This window comes from Macaca fascicularis, chromosome 2 (assembly GCF_037993035.2).
Source record: "Macaca fascicularis isolate 582-1 chromosome 2, T2T-MFA8v1.1".
Lineage (NCBI taxonomy): Eukaryota > Metazoa > Chordata > Mammalia > Primates > Cercopithecidae > Macaca > Macaca fascicularis.
Genome location: NC_088376.1, coordinates 181269600 through 181292261, shown reverse-complemented (window position 1 = coordinate 181292261; position 22662 = coordinate 181269600). Strand labels below are relative to the sequence as shown.

The following is a 22662-nucleotide window of genomic DNA, read 5'->3' as shown; positions in this document are numbered from 1 at the left end:
TCCTACAGTGTACTGAAAGCGTCTGGAGAGCAGAGACCATCTGTTCTGTCTGCTGCATCTCCATCCCCAGCAGAGGACTTGATACATAGATGCAGTGTAGTGGTAAATGTTCAATGAACGTGAGCTTTATAGGGATCTGTAATTCTAAACATAGAAAGGTACAGAAAACATTGAAAAACTAAGTATAAAAATGAGAAAATGATGAAGTCTACATGGAATTCAGTACATGACATAAAAATTAATAGCAGGGATTCAGAAGGGGCTAAAATTCTATAGGACTACAATAGGATTATTCCTTAATCCCATGGCTCATATGTTTTACTGACTGCTAACCCAGGAAAGTTAGGATTTCATTAATATTGCGACTAGTAATATTTATTGGTATTATCAGGTAGAAGAGGAAGAGGCAGCAAAGGATACTGAGAAAGGGCAGCCAGAGTGGTAGGAAAACTAGGAGAGTTCCACCTTCAACAGGAGAAACTGTTTCAGGAGAGATCGGAGGTGCCATAGAGAGGACACAGGCATTAGACTTGGCAGTTGGAGACTATTGGTGACTGTATTGGTGATTCTCCAGACTATCCTCAGGTTGGGTGATTTGCTAAAAGGACTCACAGAACTTGGGAAAATATTATTCTGTTCGTCATTATAGTTCGTTACAGCAAAAGGATACAGATTAGAACCAGTAAAGAAAAAAGGTGCCTAGGGCAGAGTCCAGGAGAGATGAGGTGCAAGCTTCCAGTTGTTCTCTCCCAGTGTTGTACAGACAGGGCTTAATTCTCTCAGCAATGATGTATGATAACACATATGAAGTATTGCCAACTGGCAAAAGTTACCTCATCTTTGATGTCCAGGGTTTTTATTGTGGGCCAATCACATAGGTAATGAGTACCCATGTAACTGATCTTAACTATTTAGACCTCAGGCCACTTAGAGGTCACACTGATAACTCCGTGGCTCAGGACCCCAGGTGAACACAACAGATGTTGACTAGAAATCATTGATTGCCTAAACTACCTAATGTGGACCAAGACCCCAGGTGTATAAAGATATTCTATTTCAGTCAGGATATTCCAAGGGCTTGGAGATCATCTCCCAGGAGTCAGTCAAGGACCAGTCTTCTTATCTTTGCAATGTACAGTGTTTGAACATCCCAGTCCTGCTGAGTTAACTCTTTACTGCACAATGACCTTCCCAAGAGCAGCTTCAGTGGTGTAGGGGGATGAAGGCCATTTTGGAATGGGTTGAATAGTGAATAAGAGGTAAAGAGTTTGAAGGATGAGTGTAGCCAATTCTTGGAAAGAGTTGTTTTGAGGAAAACATGAAAAAAGAGAGTTAAGTGGTATCTGGAGGAGAAATCTAGATTAAAGGAACATTCTCTTTTGGAGATGAGAGATACAGAGTGTGTTCATGTGTTGATGGAATGAATAAATAAGGAGGGAAAAACTGATGGTGCAGAAAAAAAAAAAGAGGAAGAGCAGGATTGCAGTTCTTTTTTTTTTTTTTGAGACAGAGTCTGCTCTGTTGCCTAGGCTGAAGTGCAGTGGCGCCATTTCGGCTCACTGCAAGCTCCGCCTCCCAGGTTCAGGCCATTCTCCTGCCTCAGCCTTCAGAGTAGCTGGGACTACAGGCGCCTGCCACCACGCCCAGCTAATTTTGTGTATTTTTAGTAGAGATGGGGTTTCACTGTGTTAGCCAGGATGGTTTTGATCTCCTGACCTTGTGATCCACCCGCCTTGGCCTCCCAAACTGCTAGGATTACAGGCATGAGCCACCACACCCGGCCAGGATTGCAGTTCTTGAGAAGGTAAGAGAGGAAGAAATGCAGTGTTGAAGTAGAGGAAGTGGCCTCAGATGGGAGCAGGAGCAGGTAAGGTGGTAGGTTTGATGGTGGGAGATGGGAAAAAGTCCTGTCTGCTGCTGCTGCTTTTTCAATAATGTATAAGATGTGGTCAGCGCCTGAAAATGAGGAGGGGGTGAGGGAGGTGTAAGGAAAGAAGTATGAGGTGTGAGGTAGTCATCTTAAGGATGACCTTATGAGGAAAATGGAGGAGGGTTGCTGGACGATGTGAGAAAATGCTTAAAAGTGTAAAATAATAGGTCAGGATGTATGATTTTCATCGGCAATTCTTAGCTGTTCTGTTCTGATTCAGGTGTGGTTAATTTGGTTCAGCCAGGAATGATTTTTTTCCTAGGTGATATTGTAGAGAGAGCGGGGGAAGGGCAAGAGAGCTGAAGATATTTGAGAGGGAGTAATAACGGTAGATCTTAGATTTTATATTTTTTTGAGACAGGGTCTTGCCCTGTCGCTGAGGCTGGAGTGTAGAGGCATGATCATAGCTCACTATAACCTTGAACTCCTGGGTTCAAGTGATTCTCCCACTTCAGGCTCCCAAGTAGCTGGGACTATAGGCGTGCACCACCATGCCCAGCTAATTAAAAATGTTTTTTTTTAAAGAAATGAAGTCTGTGTTGCCCAGGCTGGTCTTGAACTCCTGGCCTCAAGCAATCCTCCTGCCTCAGCCTCCTAAAGTTCTGGGATTACAGGTGTGAGTCACCTTGCTGGCTGGAATTTTTTTTTTTTTTTTTTTTAAGATGGAGTCTCGCTCTTGTCACCTAGGCTGGAGTGCAATGGCGCGATCTTGGCTCATTGCAACCTCTGCCTCCCGGGTTCAAGTAATCCTCCTGCCTCAGCCTCCCGAGTAGGTGGGATTACAGGAACCCACCACATGCCCAGCTAATTTTTTTTTTTTTTTTTCATTTTCAGTACAGATAGGGTTTCACTATGTAGGCCAGGCTGGTCTCAAATTCCTGACCTCAGGTGATCCGCATGCCTTGGCCTCCCAAAGTGCTGGGATTACAGGCGTGAGCCACTGTGCCCAGCCTGGCTGGAATTTTAAATGAGGTAAAAGGGAACTGAAGGCAGGAGGGAAGGATCATTGGACTGGAGGATTGTTGCAGTAGGGTACAATAGCAAGTGAACTGGGAAGATAGGAAGTAGTGGTTGGTGTTGGGTGCTTAGAACCATTTCTGAAAGTGGTGTAGTCAAAATGATTTGGTCTAGGGTGAGACTATGAGAATGGGTGACTAACATTATTGTTAGAGCATCCATGTGAATGTTGAGTTCTCCAAAAATTATGACAGGTATGGGGCAAAGAGAAAGCCTGGTGCTGAGACTTCAGTGAACGGGAGCAGATGGTGGGAGGTCAGTACTTGACAAATAATTTTGGGAAATTTAGCAGGATGGCAGGAGTTAAAGGAGGGAGATGAAGAATCATTTGGAAACAACAGTCAGAAGCAATCTTTCAACCCTGATGTGTGAGAGGGAAAAATAGCTTCTACTTCAGAGGGCTATAGTGCTCTCAGAAGTGGGTCTGCTTTGGACAAGGAAAAGTTCAGAGAGAGATGCAGTATATAAGGGATTTTGCTGATTATAATTCAGGAGTCCTAGATGGCACAGGAGAAAGGCTTGGGGGGCTAGAGAAAGTGGAGAATTGGGTCAGAGGTGTGGAACAAAATGGTGTTGACAGTTTGGGTGATAATGGATCACTAAAGGAGGAGTCTTAGGTTGGTGATAGGCCCGAGTATGGAGACAACAGCAGTGAGCCCAGAGCTAAGACTTTAATGAATGAGGAATAATGGATGGGAGGTCTCTTATTAGCAGGGAGTAGGTCAGAGACTTGGGCAAACAGAATAGTGAAGTTTGATGGGATTAGTCTTTAGGAGAGGGTGTTTCAAGCTGCGATCATGAATACTTAAGTGTGACCCTTAATTGTTTTGGAGGCTTTGGATAGCCACTCCTTTTTTGCACTCTCTATTGCTTCGGTTTGTTTGGCTGAGAAACTGAAGCCAGACAAAGAGCCATTTAACATTTTATTACTGGAAATACTTTGTAGAACTAATACCTGTATTTCAGTCATATCTAATTTGGCTTCTACTTTGAGTCACAGTTCAAAATTAAAGTTTATAATGTCACTTATAAAACTGTTACATTTTGATTCTGAGTTTAAAAAAATAAAAATAACATAAGGTTTTAATTTAGATATTCTGAAAGTGGGAAAGACAACTATTAGATTATTAATCTCTTTGCAATGCGTGTGTTTATTAGTTGTAACAGGAAGTATGAGTCAAAGCACCCTTCCTTATGTCAATAATGTGTTTTGAATTATTGTAGATTACGAAAAGAAAGAGATGAAGAACGTATTAAAAAATTTGTACAAGAAGAAGCTTTCAGATTCCTTTGGAACCAGGTAAACTCCCTCCTGACTTACCTCATATGTGATCAAATAAAAATTGTATATTCATTGAGATAATCGTAGAGTACTCAGGTGTATTAAGCACTCTTGTTCAAGGTTAAGGGTATGGCTCGTGTTCTTTGCCACTAACTCTGAACTAGGACAGTGAATTTTGTTGCATTTTATTTAATCTGAAGAAAAATATTCTGACAGTTTTGACAAGAAAAATAAAATAGTATAAAGCAGGAGGAAAGTGGCTTAATTGAAGGCTGTTAGAGCTTTCCAGTAGATACTACATCCCCAATTTGAAGTTTCATGTAGCTGTTGATCTGTCTTTTGGGAATATTTGAATGAATGATGATTAAGATGGTATATGGCTACAATATGCACGTCCTAAAAAGTATACATAACTATACAGGAGAGTATTTGAATCCTATAATAGCATATTTTAGGGATAATTTAGGCAGTTGGTTTTACTAGCATTGTATCACATCAAATACTTCTTGATGATAATTTCTTGAAAATATTTTAATACAATTTTCATTTCTTCTCTTTTATAGAAATTGGGTATTGCTATATTGCCCAGGCTGGTCTCAAACTTCTGGGCTCAAGCAATGTTCCTCCTCAGCCTCCTAAAGTGAGCCACATCACCTGGCCAAATTTGTTATAATAGGATTTGACCTATAAAATGAAAACATAATTATTGATTTGTAAGGTTTTGTAGTTACCAACAATAGAGGAATGGTTAAATTATAGAGTAATAATACTGTGGAATACCATGGAACAGTTAAAAAGAATAAGGTAATAGTATTGACCGACATGGAAAGATCTCCAAAATAATACTGTTTAGTAAAAAAAAAACAGCACTAGCGCATTACAGCCTTGAACTCCCCAAGTGATCCTTCTGCTGCAGCCTCCCAAGCAGCTGGGACTACAGGCACAGACCAGTGTGCTCAGCTTCCCTGTGTATTTGAAAATACTACCTAGAAAAAAGTATGGAAGGATATGCATCAAGTTGCTGTCAGTAATTACCTTGGAGGGGGATCAAAGGGAAACTAAAAACTGTACATATTGCTTTCCTGTTTGCAGTTTTTACAGTAAAATTTTGGAATTTTTGTTATACTTTAGAAATGTAGAGGTCATATTATCAATAATTTGGTATATTTTTAGGTATTTTAGAAAGTTGCATATACTGTATTGTTAGATAATACTTAAAAACTCTAATCTCTACCTGGGTATCTAAAATGAGACTTATTTTACAGGGATCTACTTATATCAAGGGCTCTAACTTGTCTTATTGAATAGATCTCATTATATCTTGAATACATTATTGACCCCTTAGTCAGCTAGACATGTACTGTTGTGCATTATTGACCCCTTAGTCAGCTAGACATGTACTGTTGTGCTTCTGGCTGTTTTTCTAATAGAAGCAAGGGAATTGCTTTGGCCCATCCCCACTCCTGGTGAAGGCCTTTTGTTACCAGGGATATGTACCATTTGTGCCAGTCTGGTTTTAGACTTGGGATGCTATGGAAAAGATAAAGGGAGTCAGCAGTTTCTGGCTCCAATTCTACCATTTGCCAACTTCATGACTGCTGGAGAAAAGAGCTCAAAGGAAAATTGTAAAATAGACAGGTGGGGTGCAGTGGCTTGTGCCCGTAATCCCAGCACTTGGGAGGCCAAGGCAGGAGGATTGCTTGAGCCCAGGAGTTCAAGACTATCCTGGGCAACAAAGTGAGACCCCATCTCTACAAAAAGATTTTTTTAAATTAGCCAGATGAATGGACACAGTGGCTCACGCCTATAATCCCAGCACTCTGGGAAGCCGAGGTGGGTGGACCACCTGAGGTTGGTCAGACCAGCCTGACCAACATGGGGAAACCCTGTCTCTACTAAAAATAGAAAATTAGCCACGTGTGGTGGTGGGCGCCTGTAATCCCAGCTACTTGGGAAGCTGAGGCAGGAGAATTGCTCGAACCTGAGAGGCGGAGGTTGCAGTGAGCCGATATTGCGCCATTGCACTCCAGCCTGGGTAACAAGAGCGAAACTCCATCTCAAAAAAAAAAAAAAAAGGAAAACAAATAGCCAGACATGGTGGTGGGCACCTGGAGTCCTAGCTGCTTAGGAGGCAGAGGTGGGGTGGGAGGATCACTTGAGCCCAGGAGGTTGATGCTGCAGTGAGCTGTGATTGTGCCACTGCACTCCAGCCTGGGTGACAGAGCGAGACTCTGTCTCAAAAACAAACAAAAAAGACACTTTTTATTTTATAATACAACTGTATTCTCTGGTTTATAGGTAAGGTCTCTACAGGTTTGGCAACAGACAGTGGACCAGCGTCTAAGTTCCTGGCATACTGATGTTCCTCCTATATCAAGTACTCTTGTGTCATCGAAACCTCCATTATTTACCCAAAGCCAGGAGTCCTCTTCTGATCAAAATGCTGATTGGTTCATTGCTTCTGATGTAGCTCCTCAAGATAAATCATTACCAGATTTTCCAGACTCTGGTTTTCATTCCTCTCTAACAGAACAAGTTCATTCTTTGCAGGATTCGTTGGATTTTGAGAAAAGTTCCACAGAAGGCAGTGAAAGCTCCATAATGGGGAATTCCATTGACACAGTGAGATATGGCAAAGAATCAGATTTAGGGGATGTTAGTGAGGAACATGGTGAATGGAATAAGGAAAGCTCAAATAATGAGCAGGACAATAGTCTGCTTGAACAGTATTTAACTTCAGTTCAACAGCTGGAAGATGCTGATGAGAGGACCAGTTTTGATAGAGAGACAAGAGATAGTAAACTTCACATTGCTTGTTTCCCAGTACAGTTAGATACCTTGTCTGACGGTGCTTCTGTAGATGAGAGTCATGGCATATCTCCTCCTTTGCAAGGTGAAATTAGCCAGACACAAGAGAATTCTAAATTAAATGCAGAAGTTCAAGGGCAGCAGCCAGAATGTGATTCTGCGTTTCAGCTATTGCATGTTGGTGTTACTGTGTAGCATGTTGTGGTCTTTTGGGAAGCAGATACCCACTTAACTTTTCTTAAAAATACTTTCAGTTGCCTTTTTTTTTTTTTTGGAGGGGAGTACTCCCTACCCCTAATTTTGTTACTATTTATATAGAATTTGTATTCATGTCTCATATTTTTCAGATTCTAGATATTGAGCTGAGTTTTCATTTTGATTTTGTTAGCTTTTTACTTAGCTGTAAGGTACCAAACTATTTATATTGACAGCTATATGCACTTTATTTCTTAACTGAATTACATCAACAATGTTCCTGTTTCTTTCATGTACTCATTTACTTTCAAAAATAAGCTAGCATATATTAAAGAAAATAGAAAAAAAATACCTTAAATATATAAATAAGAGAATTTTGGCTCTTCTGTGTCTGAGAAAATTAATTATATAGTAGGGAATGAAATTTGATAAAGCAAATATAAATGAGAAATATGAGGATTGTGAACTATTGAAATTTGCCAGTCTCCCTGGTGTAAAATGTTTTTTTAAAGCCTTTTCCCCTCCTTTTGGAGTCAAGGAAAGCCTTTCTATAAGTAAATTAAGAAAAGGTAGGATTATAAGATTTCTCAATGGGAATGATTAAATTGTCTCGTGGAAAACTTCAGTTAATGTCATGCATCAGTTTTAACATATGAAGTAAAGTGTTCTATCCAGAATTAAAGTCAAGTTTACTTATACAACATAAGAATATTTCACTTAGATATGAAGAAAGGAAACACTAGTCTCCACTCGAAATACTGTCATGGCAAATATTTATCCTTTCGTTAAGTGCTTTTTCACCCTATAGATAAGCATTTATGTGCCAATATGTTGTCAGAAATTAATGTATGTTCATCTCCTCTGTTCCTGCTTATATTATGTATTTCAACAGAAGGTCTACGGCCATTCACTTCAATTTTGACCTCTGTCCCATAGAGAAGAACATTTAGAGTAATACTAATGGTCGAATATGAATGACTTTTTAGGAACTGCTTTTTGTCTAACCTGAAAAAGTGCCACATTTGGAAGACAATTTAATGATGGTGAAGAAATAATAAACCTCCCTTTACTTGTTAAAAGGGATATATATGTCTGCAATAAGGGAGAAATAAGATTTGTGTTTGAATATTGTAGGTAGATGCATTTTTTTTTTTGAGACGGAGTCTCGCTCTGTCGCCCAGGCTGGAGTGCAGTGGCCGGATCTCAGCTCACTGCAAGCTCCACCTCCCGGGTTCCCGCCATTCTCCTGCCTCAACCTCCCAGGTAGCTGGGACTACAGGCGCACGCCACCTCACCCGGCTAGTTTTTTGTCTTTTTTGGTAGAGACGGGGTTTCACCGTGTTAGCCAGGATGGTCTCAATCTCCTGACCTCGTGATCCACCCGTCTCGGCCTCCCAAAGTGCTGGGATTACAGGCTTGAGCCACCGCGCCCGGCTGATGCATTTGTAATTAAGGATAATATCATTGAACAATATGTATTTGGTTTCCCTCAACGTACAGATATACAGCTATTTAAAACTATGGCAATACTTAAGTGTTCTCTAAATTTAGGTGCTAAATATCTATTAATTATTCTGTTGTAGTCGTTAGGTGCCCTTCTTTGAAGTTATATAAAATAAAAGCATCTGATCCTTCAAGGATAAAGTTGAGGATTACATGGTACGTGGCATTTGTTGTTGTTGTTTTTTAAAGAGATGGAGTCTGGCTCTGTTGGTGCAGTGCCATGATCATAGTTCACTATAACCTCGAACTCCTGGCCCAAGTGATCCTCCCACTTCAGCCTCCTGAGTATCTGGGATTGTAAGCAGGAGCCACTGCTCCCAGCTCATGGTATTTGTTGATAGTCATAACATTTTTCCTGTATGGTAAGATGTATTTTTCTCAGTTTATAAATGCGTAGCACTCAGGTTGAGACGACTTGGATTTTATTCTTAGAAATCCAGAATCCCTTGAAAAGGAAATATTTTCTGTTTCTTATAAATAAAACAATAATCTTACCTTCAGAAGGATTTTCCTTAGTGAAACGTGTAACATTGAATGCATGTTAAATAAAAATGGAATTTCTAACTTTTTTTCAACAGTGCTAATTATCTTTTCAGAATGATTTTGAATGTCTTTTAAAATATACCCTATTTTTCTATTTTACAGTTAAGTGCCTCACTTGCTGTCCATAGTTATACAAAGAAAAACCAATCTGCACTGCACTAGTACCAAAATACTACTTTATACATTAGTTTTTCATAAAAGCTGCTGGAATGTCATGATTCAGTATTACCTAAATAGGTTTCTACTAAAATCCTCTCCCTCCTGTCTTCTTTTAAGTAATGGCGTAACATAACTAAATTCATTTGATCATCAGCACTTGTTAGCAGGATTTCATTTTTTACCTTTGCCTTGTTTCTCTAGCCCATAAAGAGTACTCAGCATACTTTCATTAACAATTTGGCAGAATATGATAATTATCAATATTCTGTTTTTCGTCTGTGTCTTATTTAACTTTTACTAGTGTTTAGAAGTGCAAGAATATTAAATAGCCCCTTCCTTAACTGTACATATTATCTTGAATGTAGATAAAATGAAAATATTGTAAATTAGAATGTAGGAAAACTGGCATAGACTTAATATATTTTAATGGGTTTATGTTATACTTTAAAAGTAATTTATATAATTAAGATATTTGGTTTTAACCCTATGGGCTATTCTTTGGTCTGGCTGAAGAGGGACTGGGTCTAGTAAGGTTTGGAAAGTTGAGCTTTGAACATGGTCTTTGTGTTTTTTTCCTAACAAGGAGAGGTTTAGTTCAGCTGTGCTATTTTAGTACACATCAGTTCTCTTGATTTATGGAAGACTCAGTTTATCAATTAAGAATTCCTGCAGAAGCACAGAATCATACTGTGTAAGAGTTGGAAGGAAGCTTAAGAATTTCTGTTCGAATCTCTTTGTTTCAAAGATGAAACTAAAGCACAGCATGTTAAATGACTTGTCTAAGTTATAGCTAGTTAGTAGCAAATGAACTGAAAACCTATATGCTACTGTAGTCCAAACTTTTATTATGTCCTCTTAATCTTTACATTTAGTGAGTCAGTACGGAAATCTCTGCATATTTCTCATTCTCTTTGAAAGAGGGAAAAAAACTTCTAAGAGAGCTACAACTCTATCACTCATGACAGAGTTGCTTGTAGAAAATAACTAATTCCTTCAGAACCCTGAGTGAATTTTCTTCAAGAAACGTGACTTGATTAAAATGATTTCAAAAGAGCAATAGTGGAAATTAATGTTTTAGAAAAGAGACTGGGTGTGGTGGTTGACGACTGTAATCCCAGTGCTTTGGGAGGCCGAGGCTGAAGGATCACTTGAGACCAGGAGTTCAAGACCAGCCTGGACAATATAGCAAGACCCACCTCTCTACAAAAAAAATTTTTTTCTGAAAATAATAATTACATTTTAGAGTCCGTTTATTTGATGACAGGCAGTATGACAGGTTGCTGAGGGATATAAAATTTTCTAGAGAAATGCTGAGTTTGATGACATTTTATCTTCCGTTTTGTAGAACAACAGATGTTAAAATTTCAACTCTCCTGGTGTGCAGAAAGCTCTAATCATGACAGTTGATAATATGCAATTTAGTTTGATTTTAAAAGTTTAATTATAAAAGACTTCACAATATGCATGTTTTAGGAAAATGTTCATTTATTTAGTCATATGATTGTATATATGTAAATAACTTTATTCTGGAATAATGTGGGTGCCATCTTGAGCATGTGTTTTTATTTGGATTATTTTTTGTATACAAACACCATAATACTGTGTTTTCCTGTTATCTACTTAAGTCTAGTTCTACTTTTTACCAATAATTTCAGGAAAATACAAGCTTAAGATACTATACTATCTCCCTTGGTATTTTTTTTTGTGCAAAGTCTTAGAATTAGATTTATAACATTGATAATAAAAATATAAAACGTTTTTTCTCAAGAATTAAGACAGTAAAAAGGAAAAATAGAATGCATAATATCATTTCCCCATCATAAAGGAAAGAAGAGACTTCATTGTTTTTTTTTGTTGTTGTTGTTTGTTTGTTTGTTTTTGAGGCAGTTTCACTCTTGTCACCCAGACTGGTCTCGGCTTACTGCAACCTCCACTTCCTGGGTACAAGTGATTCTCCTGCCTGAGCTTCCTGCATAGCTGGGATTACAGGTGTGCAACCACAAGGCTCGGCTAATTTTTTTGTATTTTTAGTAGAGATGGGGTTTCACCAGGTTGGCCAGGCTGGTCTTGAACTCCTGATGTCAAGGTGATCCGCCTGCTTCCGCCTCCCAAAGTGCTGAGATGACAGGTGGGAGCCACTGTGCCCGGCCGAGGCTTCATTGTTTAATGTATATTCTTATTTTTTCCGAACACCAGCTCGAACCAGAGTGTATTTTTATTTTGCCACATACCTTTAAAAGATATTTATTGCATCGTAATGTTTTAAATGTTACATATATGATACCCTCATTCATGAAGTGAAGCGGAAAGGGTCTGTAAGGAACATTTTAAACATTTTTAATAATATTGCTTTTACTGATCAAGCTTGTTGTGCCATATTAAAATTAAAAGTCAAATAAACAAAGCAGTCCTCACAACCTTGGAAAGAAATAGATAATTGTCTTCTTAAAATGAGGTGCTTTTTATCTGTGGATGAATGGAAATCACATTGAATTTTAATTCTTATTTATTTTAGTGGATAGCAGGAATCACTCTGTAGTAGTTTTGTTCATTTCCTTTTTTTTTTTTTTTTTTTTGAGACAGAGTCTTGCTCTGTCGCCAGGCTGGAGTGCAGTGGCGTGATCTCGGCTCACTGCAATCTCCACTTCCTGGTTGAAGTGATTCTCCTGCCTCATCCTCCCGAGTAGCTAAGACTACAGGCACACGCCACCATGCCCAGCTAATTTTTATATATATATATATATTTTTTTTTTTGGAGACGGAGTCTCGCTCTGTCGCCCAGGCTGGAGTGCAGTGGCCGGATCTCAGCTCACTGCAAGCTCCGCCTCCCGGGTTTACGCCATTCTCCTGCCTCAGCCTTCCCGAGTAGCTGGGACTACAGGCGCCCGCCACCTCGCCCGGCTAGTTTTTTGTATTTTTTAGTAGAGTTGGGGTTTCAGCATGTTGGCCAGGATGGTCTCAATCTCTTGACCTCGTGATCCACCCACCTTGGCCTCCCAAAGTGCTGGGATTACAGGCGTGAGCCACTGCACCTGGCCTTGTTCATCTTCTAATTAAATCTCTTTGAATGTTTTGTAATAATTTTAATGTTGACAATAAGAGTTTAAAAATAATTTGATTTTGGACTGTATTTAGGTTTCTCTTTAATTTTGTTGTAGAAATAGTAAATGATTTAAAGTGGTTATGATCTGTTTTATGAAGGCTTACTATTTTATATTGTACTTATTTAATTTGTATTTGAGTCTCTAATTTTAAATAAAAGGTTTATACATTTGAGTGCTTCATCTGTTTATTTTGATGATTAGTAGTAATGATTGTTATGCATTGTGCTTGTAATTAATGGATAAAGTTCAGAATAAATTGCAAATAGAACCCTACTAAGCAATGTCCAGAGGATTCTCATTATATAAGTGAATTTACAATAAAACAGCTCTTGCCTTATGAAAATGGATACGAAGTGGAAGGAATGCTAATTTAGTTTTATTCAGTATAGATTTCATTACCTCTAGATACTCACTAGAATTCTCTAGACAGAGAAAAGCAGACATCCTTCAAAGAGCATAGATGACATTTTCTGGGGCTAGTGAAGATAGTGAGTGTTGGGGGCTAAGCTGAGTAGAAGCCCTCTCATTTGACACTATTGGAACCTGTAGTTGGTTGGTGAATAAAAAAATTACAGCAGGGAATCATAAAAGATTATATATATATGATATATATGTATCTATACACCATAAACTTTAAAATATTTTTATTGAAATATAATTGGCATATTTAAAGTGGACATTTAAAGACATAAATATTTTTAATTTTTATTTCCTTTTTCAAATTCTTAAGGCATATTTAAAATTGCATATTTAAAGTAGACAATTTGGCTGGGCTTGGTGGCTCATGCCTGTAATCCCAGCACTTTGGGAAGCTGAAGCGGGTGGATTACTTGAGATCAAGAGTTCGAGACCAGCCTTGCCAAAATGGCGAAACCCCATCTTCACTAAAAATACAAAAAAATCAGCCAGGCATTGGTGGTGGGTGCCTGTAATCCCAGCGACTCGGGAGGCTGAGGTGGGAGAATCGCTTGAACCCAGGAGGCGGAGGTTGCAGTGAACCAAGATTGCACCACTGCACTCCAGCCTGGGTGACAGAATGAGACTCCATCTCAAAAAAAAAAAAAAAAAAAAAAAAAGTGAAAAAAAAAATAAAGTGGACAGTTTGATAAATTTTGTCACATTGTGCCCATAATACCATCACAACGATCAATATGGTAAACGTATCTATTATCTCCAAGAGATTCCTCATCCCCTTCATGACATGTCCTATTTTACCCAGTTTCTTTTACTCAGCATGATTATTTGAGATTCGTCTGATTGCTTTCTGAGTAGTATTTCATTGTATTTGCCAAAATTTGTTTATCCATTAATCTGCTGATGGACATTTGGGTTATTTGTACATTTTGGTTATTCGAACTGAAGCTGGTGTGAGCATTTGTGACTAAGTCGTTGTATGAACATGTGTTTTCATTTATCTTGGGTAAATACCTAAGAGTGGAATGATTGGATCTTACAGTAGGTATATGTCTTAACTTTTGAAGAAACTGCCAAACCAGTTTTTTTTTCCAAAGTGGTTGTAGCATTTTGCATTCCCACTAGCAGTATAGGATGGTTCCAGTTTTTCTATATCCTCACTAACATTTGGTATGGTCAGTCTTTTTAATTTTGTCCATTCTAGTGGATACATGTAGTATTTCAGTGTGGTTTAATTTACATTTCCCTAATGACTAATGATGTGCAGGATCTTTTAATTTATTTGCTGTGTGTATATCTTTGGTTAAGTGTCCCTAAATTTGAAGTATTCAAAAAATTTACCCATTTCAAAAAAATGGGGGTCAGGCGCAGTGGATCACACCTGTAATCCCAGCACTTTGGGAGGCTGAGGCAGGCGGACCACTTGAGGTCAGGAGTTCGAGACTAGCTTGGCCAACATGGTGAAACCCCATCTCTACTAAAAATACAAAAATTAGCTGGGTGTGGTGGTGCGCACCTGTAATCCCAGCTACTCTAGAGGCAGAGACAGGAGAATCATCTGAACCTGCGAGGTGGAGGTCGCAAGGAGCCGAGATCGCAGCACTGTACTCCAGCCTGGGCAACAGAGTGAGACTCCATCTTAAAAAAAAAAACTAAAAATGAAAAAAAAATAAATTGGGTTGTCTGTTTCCTTATTTTGAGTTGTAAGAATTATTTAGGCCGGGCATGGTGGCTCATGCTTATAATCCCAGCACTTTGGGAGGCTAAGGTGGACGGATGACGAGATCGAGACCATCCTTGCTAACACTGTGAAACCCTGTCTCTACTAAAAATACCAAAAGTTAGCCAGGTGTGGTGTCATGTGCCTGTAGTCCCAGCTACTTGGGAGGCTGAGACAGGAGAATTGCTTGAACCCAGAAGGTGGAGGTTGCAGTGAGCCAAGATCACGCCATTGCATTCCAGCCTGGGCGACAGAGGACGGAGTGAGACTTGGTCTCAGGAAAAAAAAAAAAAAAAAGATTTATATAGTCTAGGCACAAGTCCTTGAACAAATATAAAATATTTTGTCTCAGTCTGTGGGTTGCCTTTTCATGTTCATGGTCATGGTTTTTGAAGAGGAAAGGGTTAAGATTTTGACGAAGTCTAATATGTTGATTTTTAAAGATAGTTTGTGCTTTTGGTGTTGTGTTCAAGAAATCTTTGCCATACCCAAGGTCAAAAAGATATTCTAAGTTTTTTTCTAGAGGTTTTATAGTTCTAGCTCTTACACTGAAACCTATGATCCACTTCATGTTAAATTTTTATATGGTACGAGATAAAGTTTATGATTTCTTTATTTTTTACATATTATTATCCAGGTATCCAGCATCATTTGTTGAAAAAGATTGTCCTTTCCCCGTTTAACTGCCTTGTCACCTTTGCAAAAAATCAACTGGCCATATATGTATGAATCCATTTCTGGATTGTCTTCTGTTCCAGTGATTTATTTGTCTATATTTCAATACTACGTTGTCTTAATTACTATAGCTTTATACTAAGTCTTGAAATCTGGTAGTGTTTGAGTCCTTTGTTTTTTTCTAATGTTGTTTTCTTTGAGTATAGATGCTCTGTAGTTCTATGTCTAACTTTTACCTATAATGCACAATTTCCATTTTTAGTTTCTTTAAAATAGAGTAAGAATTTAAAAACATGTATAAAGCCATCGGAATGCAGAATGTTTCTAGGTTTTTATAATTTCTCCATCTGATTTTTGACACATTTCTTGCCTGTACCTAACTCAATTGCAGTTTTTTTACCTTTTTAAGCAATTCACTTTTGAGTATTTCCGAAACACTCAACTTTGTTTTCCTTGAATATTTTTTCTTTTTACACTAGATTTCAAAGGTTCACATAATAAGTACTTAGATTATATGATTATAATCACATTATAACTGGAATAAACTGGTTTAGAAACAAATACAACTCGAATTGGTGGAAGTGGAAGTCCATATTCTGGAGAGGGAGTAGGACAGCAAAGCTTTTCTTGTATTGTTTCATCTTTCTTTGAAGGAAAAGAAAACCTTTTTGCCCCTCAAACAATTGAAGCTGATTCTCAGTTTGGTGATGAAGTGGATGTTGGTACTTCATCAGATAGTATCTGAATTAGCAAGAGTGTTGGTTCCCAAACTTTCTGGTAATCATAATCTGGGGAGTACATATTGTATGATCCTATTTATATGAAATTCTGGAAAAAGCAACACTATAGGGAGAAAAAATAGATAAGTGGCTGTTAGAGATTGAGGAAGAGATTGACTCTAAAGGGCTTGCATGTGGGAATTTTTGGGGTGAAACTTTTGTGTGTGGTGCTGTGATGATGAATATGTATGTCTACAGACTTGTCAAAATCCACGGAACAATACATTACAAAGTCTGAACTTTTTTCAAGTTTTTCCAAAAAATAAATCTCTACCGAGGATGTCAAGGGGATCTCAGAATGGAATGTGGACTATGACAAATGACACCAACTGTATTACAAATTTATGACATAACGTCACTGAGCTAGAGACAAAAAGAACTGTATAGGAACACTGTACTCTGGTTGGTAAATGTTTCTTACAGGGGTACAGGTTGTCTATTCTGTAACTGCCATCTATACTAGGCTTGCACAAATAAGTAAATACAGATAATGATGGCCAGGTATCTCACTGTTAGAAAAAGAAATTACAAATATGCAAAGGAGAAATGCAGGAATGAACCCTGTGGTGCTGGATTGGAGTTGGAGATGTCAGTATGAACTCATGTCTACACAGGTAGTTATGGAAGTAAATATAGACATATATGTCTATATAAATATAAATGTGTATATATATGTTTATATAAGTATAAAGATACAGTGTATATATTTACACATGGGTTAGTATACACACGTACATTTTTAGCTCTGTACAGGCCTAGAAAGAATGATCCTTCAGTAGCAACAAGCACGTCTAGCACCCATGTCTTGGTCTCTACCATTCTTCAATAAAAGGGAACAAGGCTCTTTGGAGAAATAGTTGATTCCAGGGGTGAGGCAAAGAAAAAAAAATGATCCCAGAACATCTTAAGTGCCAGAAAGTAAGGAAGTGATAAGCAAACAAATGATCAAGCATGTAAAAAAGACACATGAACCAACCTGAAAGAGGTCCCAATGGCAAAAGCTGGAACAATTTGAGCAGCAAAATAACAGATTATAAATCAAGGAATAAAATAAACATCCATGAGTGCACCCTGATGTAAATAAACTATTGAACAAATAAATAGCTGAAGAAGAAGCGGCAACCCTTTCATTTTTTGTCCTAGTTTTTTAGTCCTTTCAGAGAGGGTACAGAAGGACAACTCTTACAGAAGACTTCCAAATAACACACGCAGAAAGAATGAAGGGAATAGGAAAATCACCATTAGAAAACCACTATAATAATTGCTACAACAGAAACCCACTGATGAATGTCAAAATTAGTGGGCAAAACTATAAGAAGAGATAGAATATTTGTGTAGCTTCAAAGTATCTTCCCTTAAATACACATTGATTATTATGATGGTTTAAACATGTACCCAAAAGTTCTTTGATACTCCTTCCTTCATAAGATAAAACTTAATTTCCCTCTCCTGAGTGTGAGCTGGACTTAGTGACTTGCTACTAACAGATGGAGTATGGAAAAAGAAAATTAGCCACTCTATTGCAGAGAAACATAGCATATAACATCTCAATCAAATGATCAAGGTTAACATCACCAGTGAGAAATCATGTTGCATGTTCCTTAATCTGATGCAGTGAAGACATTTCATTCTGGTATTCTTCCCCCAAACTAACCATGAGTAAACAAACACCAGGCAAATCCAAGTTGAAGGATAGTCTACAAAATGCCTGATCAATATTCTTTTTTTTTTTTTTTTTTGAGACAGAGTCTCACTCTTTCTCCCAGGCTGGAGTGCGGTGGCGCAATCTGGGCTCACTGCAACCTCCACCTCCTAGGTTCAAGTGATTCTCCTGCCTCAGCCTCCCAAGTAGCTGGGACTACAGGTGTGTGCCACTACGCCTTACTAATTTTTGTATTTTTAGTAGATACGGGGTTTTACCATATTGGCCAGGCTGCTCTCGAACTCCTGACCTCATGATCCACCTGCCTCAGCCTCCCAAAGTGCTCACATGTGTAATCTCAGCACTTTGAGAGGCCAAGGCAGGTGGATCACTTGAGGCCAGGAGTTCAAGACCAACCTGGCCAACATGGTAAAAAACCCCATCTCTACTAAAAATTAAAAAAATTAGCTGAGCGTTGTGGCACACGCCTGTTATCTTAGCTACTGTCAAGGCTGAGGCAGAAGAATCACTTGAACCCGGGAGGCGGAGGTTGTAGTGAGCCGAGATTGTGCCACTGCACTCCAGCCTGAGCAACAGAGTGAGACTCCATCTCAAAAAAAAAAAAGCTACTGATGTTATTTCAATTATCAGTGAAATTTGATCTGGGGACTACTGAACTGGAGAAATCAAGAATGGAGGAAAAAAATCGATCTCATTTTTCCCTAAACTGCGTGTGAGTTTAGCCATCATTAATTACAACTTCTTCTTTCTTTCTTTCTTTTTTTTTTTTGAGACAGAGTTTTGCTCTTGTTGCCCAGGCTGGAGTGCAATGGCATGATCTCGGCTCACTGCAACCTCCATCACCTGAGTTCAAGCAATTCTCCTGCCTCAGCCTCCCGAGTAGCTGGGATTACAGGCGTCTGCCACTATGCCTGGCTAATTTTTTTTTATTTTTAGTAGAGACAGGGTTTCACCATGCTGGCCAGGCTGGTCTCAAACTCCTGACCTCTGGAGACCCACCTGCCTCAGCCTCCCAAAGTGTTGGGATTACAGGCGTGAGCACCACACCTAGCCAATTATGACTTTTAAAAGGAAAATATGTCCATTAATTTGAGAGCATGGACCAACACAATAGTGACAACTACCTCTCTCCCTTTTAGTCTCTTACCCTTGGCAGCCTCCTCCAACTGTTCATGGTGTTTTGGAACAGAGTGGTTGGTACCTAATGTGACAGTGATCACTTAATTTTCAGTAGGTAGATGGCCGTGGGGCCCAAATTTCAGTGACTTATTCAAAGCGGGGAAGCAAAGGAACTGAGTGAGGAACTGACTTGGGCTCAGGAGTATGCATGTAGGCCTTCGTGAAAATATCTGAATGGATGCAGAGTCCACTGTGGTTAAGAAATATAAAAATACTTAATGTGCTTGTGCCTCAAGCTTCTGCCATCAGAGACAGGTTTATTTGCTTTTGTCTACTCTTTTTTTTTTTTTTTGAGACGGAGTCTCACTCTGTCGCCCAGGCTGGAGTGCAGTGGCCAGATCTCAGCTCACTGCAAGCTCCGCCTCCCGGGTTCACACCATTCTCCTGCCTCAGCCTCCCAAGTAGCTGGGACTACAGGGGCCCGCCACCTCTCCCGGCTAGTTTTTTGAATTTTTTAGTAGAGACGGGGTTTCACCGGGTAGCCAGGATGGTCTCGATCTCCTGACCTCGTGATCCGCCCGTCTCAGCCTCCCAAAGTGCTGGGATTACAGGCTAGAGCCACCGTGCCCGGCCGCTTTTGTCTACTCTTAAGATCTATTCTTTGTTGGCCGGGCGCGGTGGCTCAAGCCTGTAATCCCAGCACTTTGGGAGGCCGAGGCGGGTGGATTACGAGGTCAGGAGATCGAGACTATCCTGGCTAACATGGTGAAACCCCGTCTCTACTAAAAATACAAAAAACTAGCCGGGCGTGGTGGCGGGCGCCTGTAGTCTCAGCTACTTGGGAGGCTGAGGCGGGAGAATGGCGTGAACCCGGGAGGCGGAGCTTGCAGTGAGCCAAGATCACGCCACTGCACTCCAGCCTGGGAGGCACAGCGAGACTCCGTCTCAAAAAAAAAAAAAAAAAAGATCTATTCTTTGTTTTTCTTAGATCTATGCTTTGTTTTGCTTAATCAAGTTTAGCATTAATAAACACTAGTGTCTAAACCACTTTTGCAGATGGGACAGAAATGACCAGTTCCTTTGGTTTCATATAATCATATACACTTTTTTTTTTTTTTTTGAGACAGGGCCTCGCTCTGTCACCCAGGCTGGTACAGTGGCACGATCACAGCTTACTACAGCCTTAACCTCCCAGGCTCAAGCTATCCTTCCACCTCAGCCTCCTGAGTAGCTGGGACTACAAGTATACACTACCACACCTGGTAAATTTTTTTTCTTTTTGAGATGGAGTCTTGCCCAGGCTGGAGTGCAGTGGCGTGATCTCAGCTCCTGGGTTCCAGTGATTTTCCTGCCTCAGCTTCCTGAATAGCTGGGATTGCAGGTGTGTGCCACCACACCCAGCCAATTTTTGTATTTTTAGTAGAGACGGGGTTTCATCATGTTGGCCAGGCTGGTCTTAAACTCCTGACCTCAGGTGATCCTCCCACCTTGGCCTCCCAAAGTGCTGGGATAACAGGCATGAGCCACTGTGCCTGGCCCTGGTTAATTTTTATATTTTTTGTAGAGATGGGGTCTCACTATGTTGCCCAGGCTGATCTCAAACTCCTAAGCTCATACCATCTGCCTGCCTCTGCAGCAGGACAATTTAGGAATCAGAGAGACTGAGGGGTTGAGGAGGAAACTTATTATTTATTATTTAAGTGCACCGGCTCAGTCAGATTAACAGCCGAAAAGACTGAGCCCCGAACAAAGAGTCTGGTTACCTTTTAAGCATTTTGTGGGTTGGGGGGAGATTTGTGCAGGGGGAAGCATATTACAGAAGCGAGACACAAAGACAGTTATTCCATTGAGACATGCATTACATCATTTCTTACTTTTCAAGGAACAACGTGTTTTATGACTTGAGTTTATCTGCCTAGAGACCCTGCAGCTGCACAGCTAGAGATGCAGTCTCTTCACAATGCCTGGGAAAGGGAGAGATAAGGCTCACTAGCCACAGAAAAACAGGCGGTGAATTTTTAAAGGACTCCATCTCTTTCTCTTTCTCAGGGGGAATTGGGTTTTCTTACATACAACTGAGTTTTCACTTACACATTCTTTAATTTCTTTTAATTCCTGTTTCACCTCGGCCTCCCAAAGTGCTGGGATTACAGGTGTGAACCACCACGACGGGCTGTGAGATGATCAAAAATGAACATTCAGTGGTGTTGCCCCCAATTTACAGGAGAGGAAATGAATGCAGAGAAGTTAAGTAATTTGCCTAGGATGGCACTACTAGTAAGAAACAAAGCTGTGGTCCAGATCCAGGTAGGCTAGGATCCAAAGTGCATACTCTGTGCGTGACAGTATTCTTCACTGAATGTGCTGAGGTGGGAGTGTGGGAACTTTGCAGTGAGAAATCTTTTAAGAAACTGGTAGTGATGGATGGGCTTTTCTGGTCGGGCTGCTCTTATTTGTGGTTATGACTGTAAAATATAGGTAAATATAGGTAAGATCACTCAAATGCCTCAGGGTTATGAGTGCTTGGGGGAGAATGGGGTCAATGAGGTCCAAAACCATAACCTAGAAGTCATCTTGTCCTAAGTATTTTACCCCTTGTAAGACAGCCAAACTGTACATGAGGTGGGGGATCCTACTGGGAGATAAAGCATAACCAGAGCAGAGGTCTAGTATATGCGGCTCTTCTTTGATAGCGGAAGGAAGCCACCTTTTATGTTCTCAAAAGGTACCAGAGTGCTGTATTTCCTCGAGGAAGAAGAATCATTACTACAGAAGAGATCCTCCACCCTGTAGCAGAACTTCCTTTGATCCCATTCATGGATCTGGTTGTCCACGATGCAGGCCTGCCATGAAAGCACCTGAATGAGCACGCAGAGTCCATTATGGTCAAGAAAAGGAAAAATACTTAGTTCTCATGTATATTAATTGTTTTTCTTAAACTTTGGGATAATAGTCCGGGGGCAGGCCTGCTTTTGGGACCTGTGTTAACCCCACTGTGCTCCGAGCACAGAAAAACACGATGCAGACCGCAATCCCTTCTGGTTTCTTGAACAAGTGTCTTCTCAGGACTCCTCTCAGTTCCTGAAGTTCACATAACTGCCACCGACATTTCACCAGTTAGAAAAATGTTCAAAATATGGCCGGGCGCGGTGGCTCAAGCCTGTAATCCCAGCACTTTGGGAGGCCGAGACGGGCGGATCACGAGGTCAGGAGATCGAGACCATCCTGGCTAACACGGTGAAACCCCGTCTCTATTAAGAAATACAAAAAAAACTAGCCGGGCGAGGTGGCGGGCGCCTGTAGTCCCAGCTACTCGGGAGGCTGAGGCCGGAGAATGGCGTGAACCCGGGAGGCGGAGCTTGCAGTGAGCTGAGATCCGGCCACTGCACTCCAGCCTGGGTGACAGAGCGAGACTCCGTCTCAAAAAAAAAAAAAAAAAAAAAAAAAAAGAAAAATGTTCAAAATAGGATAACCCAGAATTTGGGATGGTGGGGGGTGAGGAAAGTATGCTTTGCCAAGAGACCGACATCATGTACAGTGAGAGTAAAAGGAACGGGCTGTTTTACGGAATAGAAGTTGCTGACTAATTTCAAAGCAAGGAAAAGATTCAAGGATCCGCTATATCCGTGCTCATACTTGGCAAATCGCATTTCTCCGGTTCAGGGCACAATAAATTCCATCACTGCACAGGAAAGGCTGCCCCACTAGAGTCAACTGCGGTTGTAGGCACTTTGGCTGACAAGCGAAAAGC

The 22662-nt window shown here is 40.1% G+C and overlaps 1 protein-coding gene across 2 annotated transcripts in view; it reads left to right on the top strand.

Moving 5' to 3' along the window:
• CEP97 (centrosomal protein 97) overlaps positions 1-12713 on the top strand; it is a 37683-nt gene extending 24970 nt beyond the window's left edge. For both annotated transcript variants that reach the window (XM_005548261.4, XM_005548260.4), the window contains exons 10-11: positions 4172-4247; positions 6528-12713. In XM_005548261.4, the coding sequence (XP_005548318.2) occupies positions 4172-4247; positions 6528-7232 (781 nt within the window). In that variant the 3' untranslated portion in view covers positions 7233-12713. The remainder of the gene's footprint in view (positions 1-4171; positions 4248-6527) is intronic.
• Positions 12714-22662: the final 9949 nt, after the last annotated feature.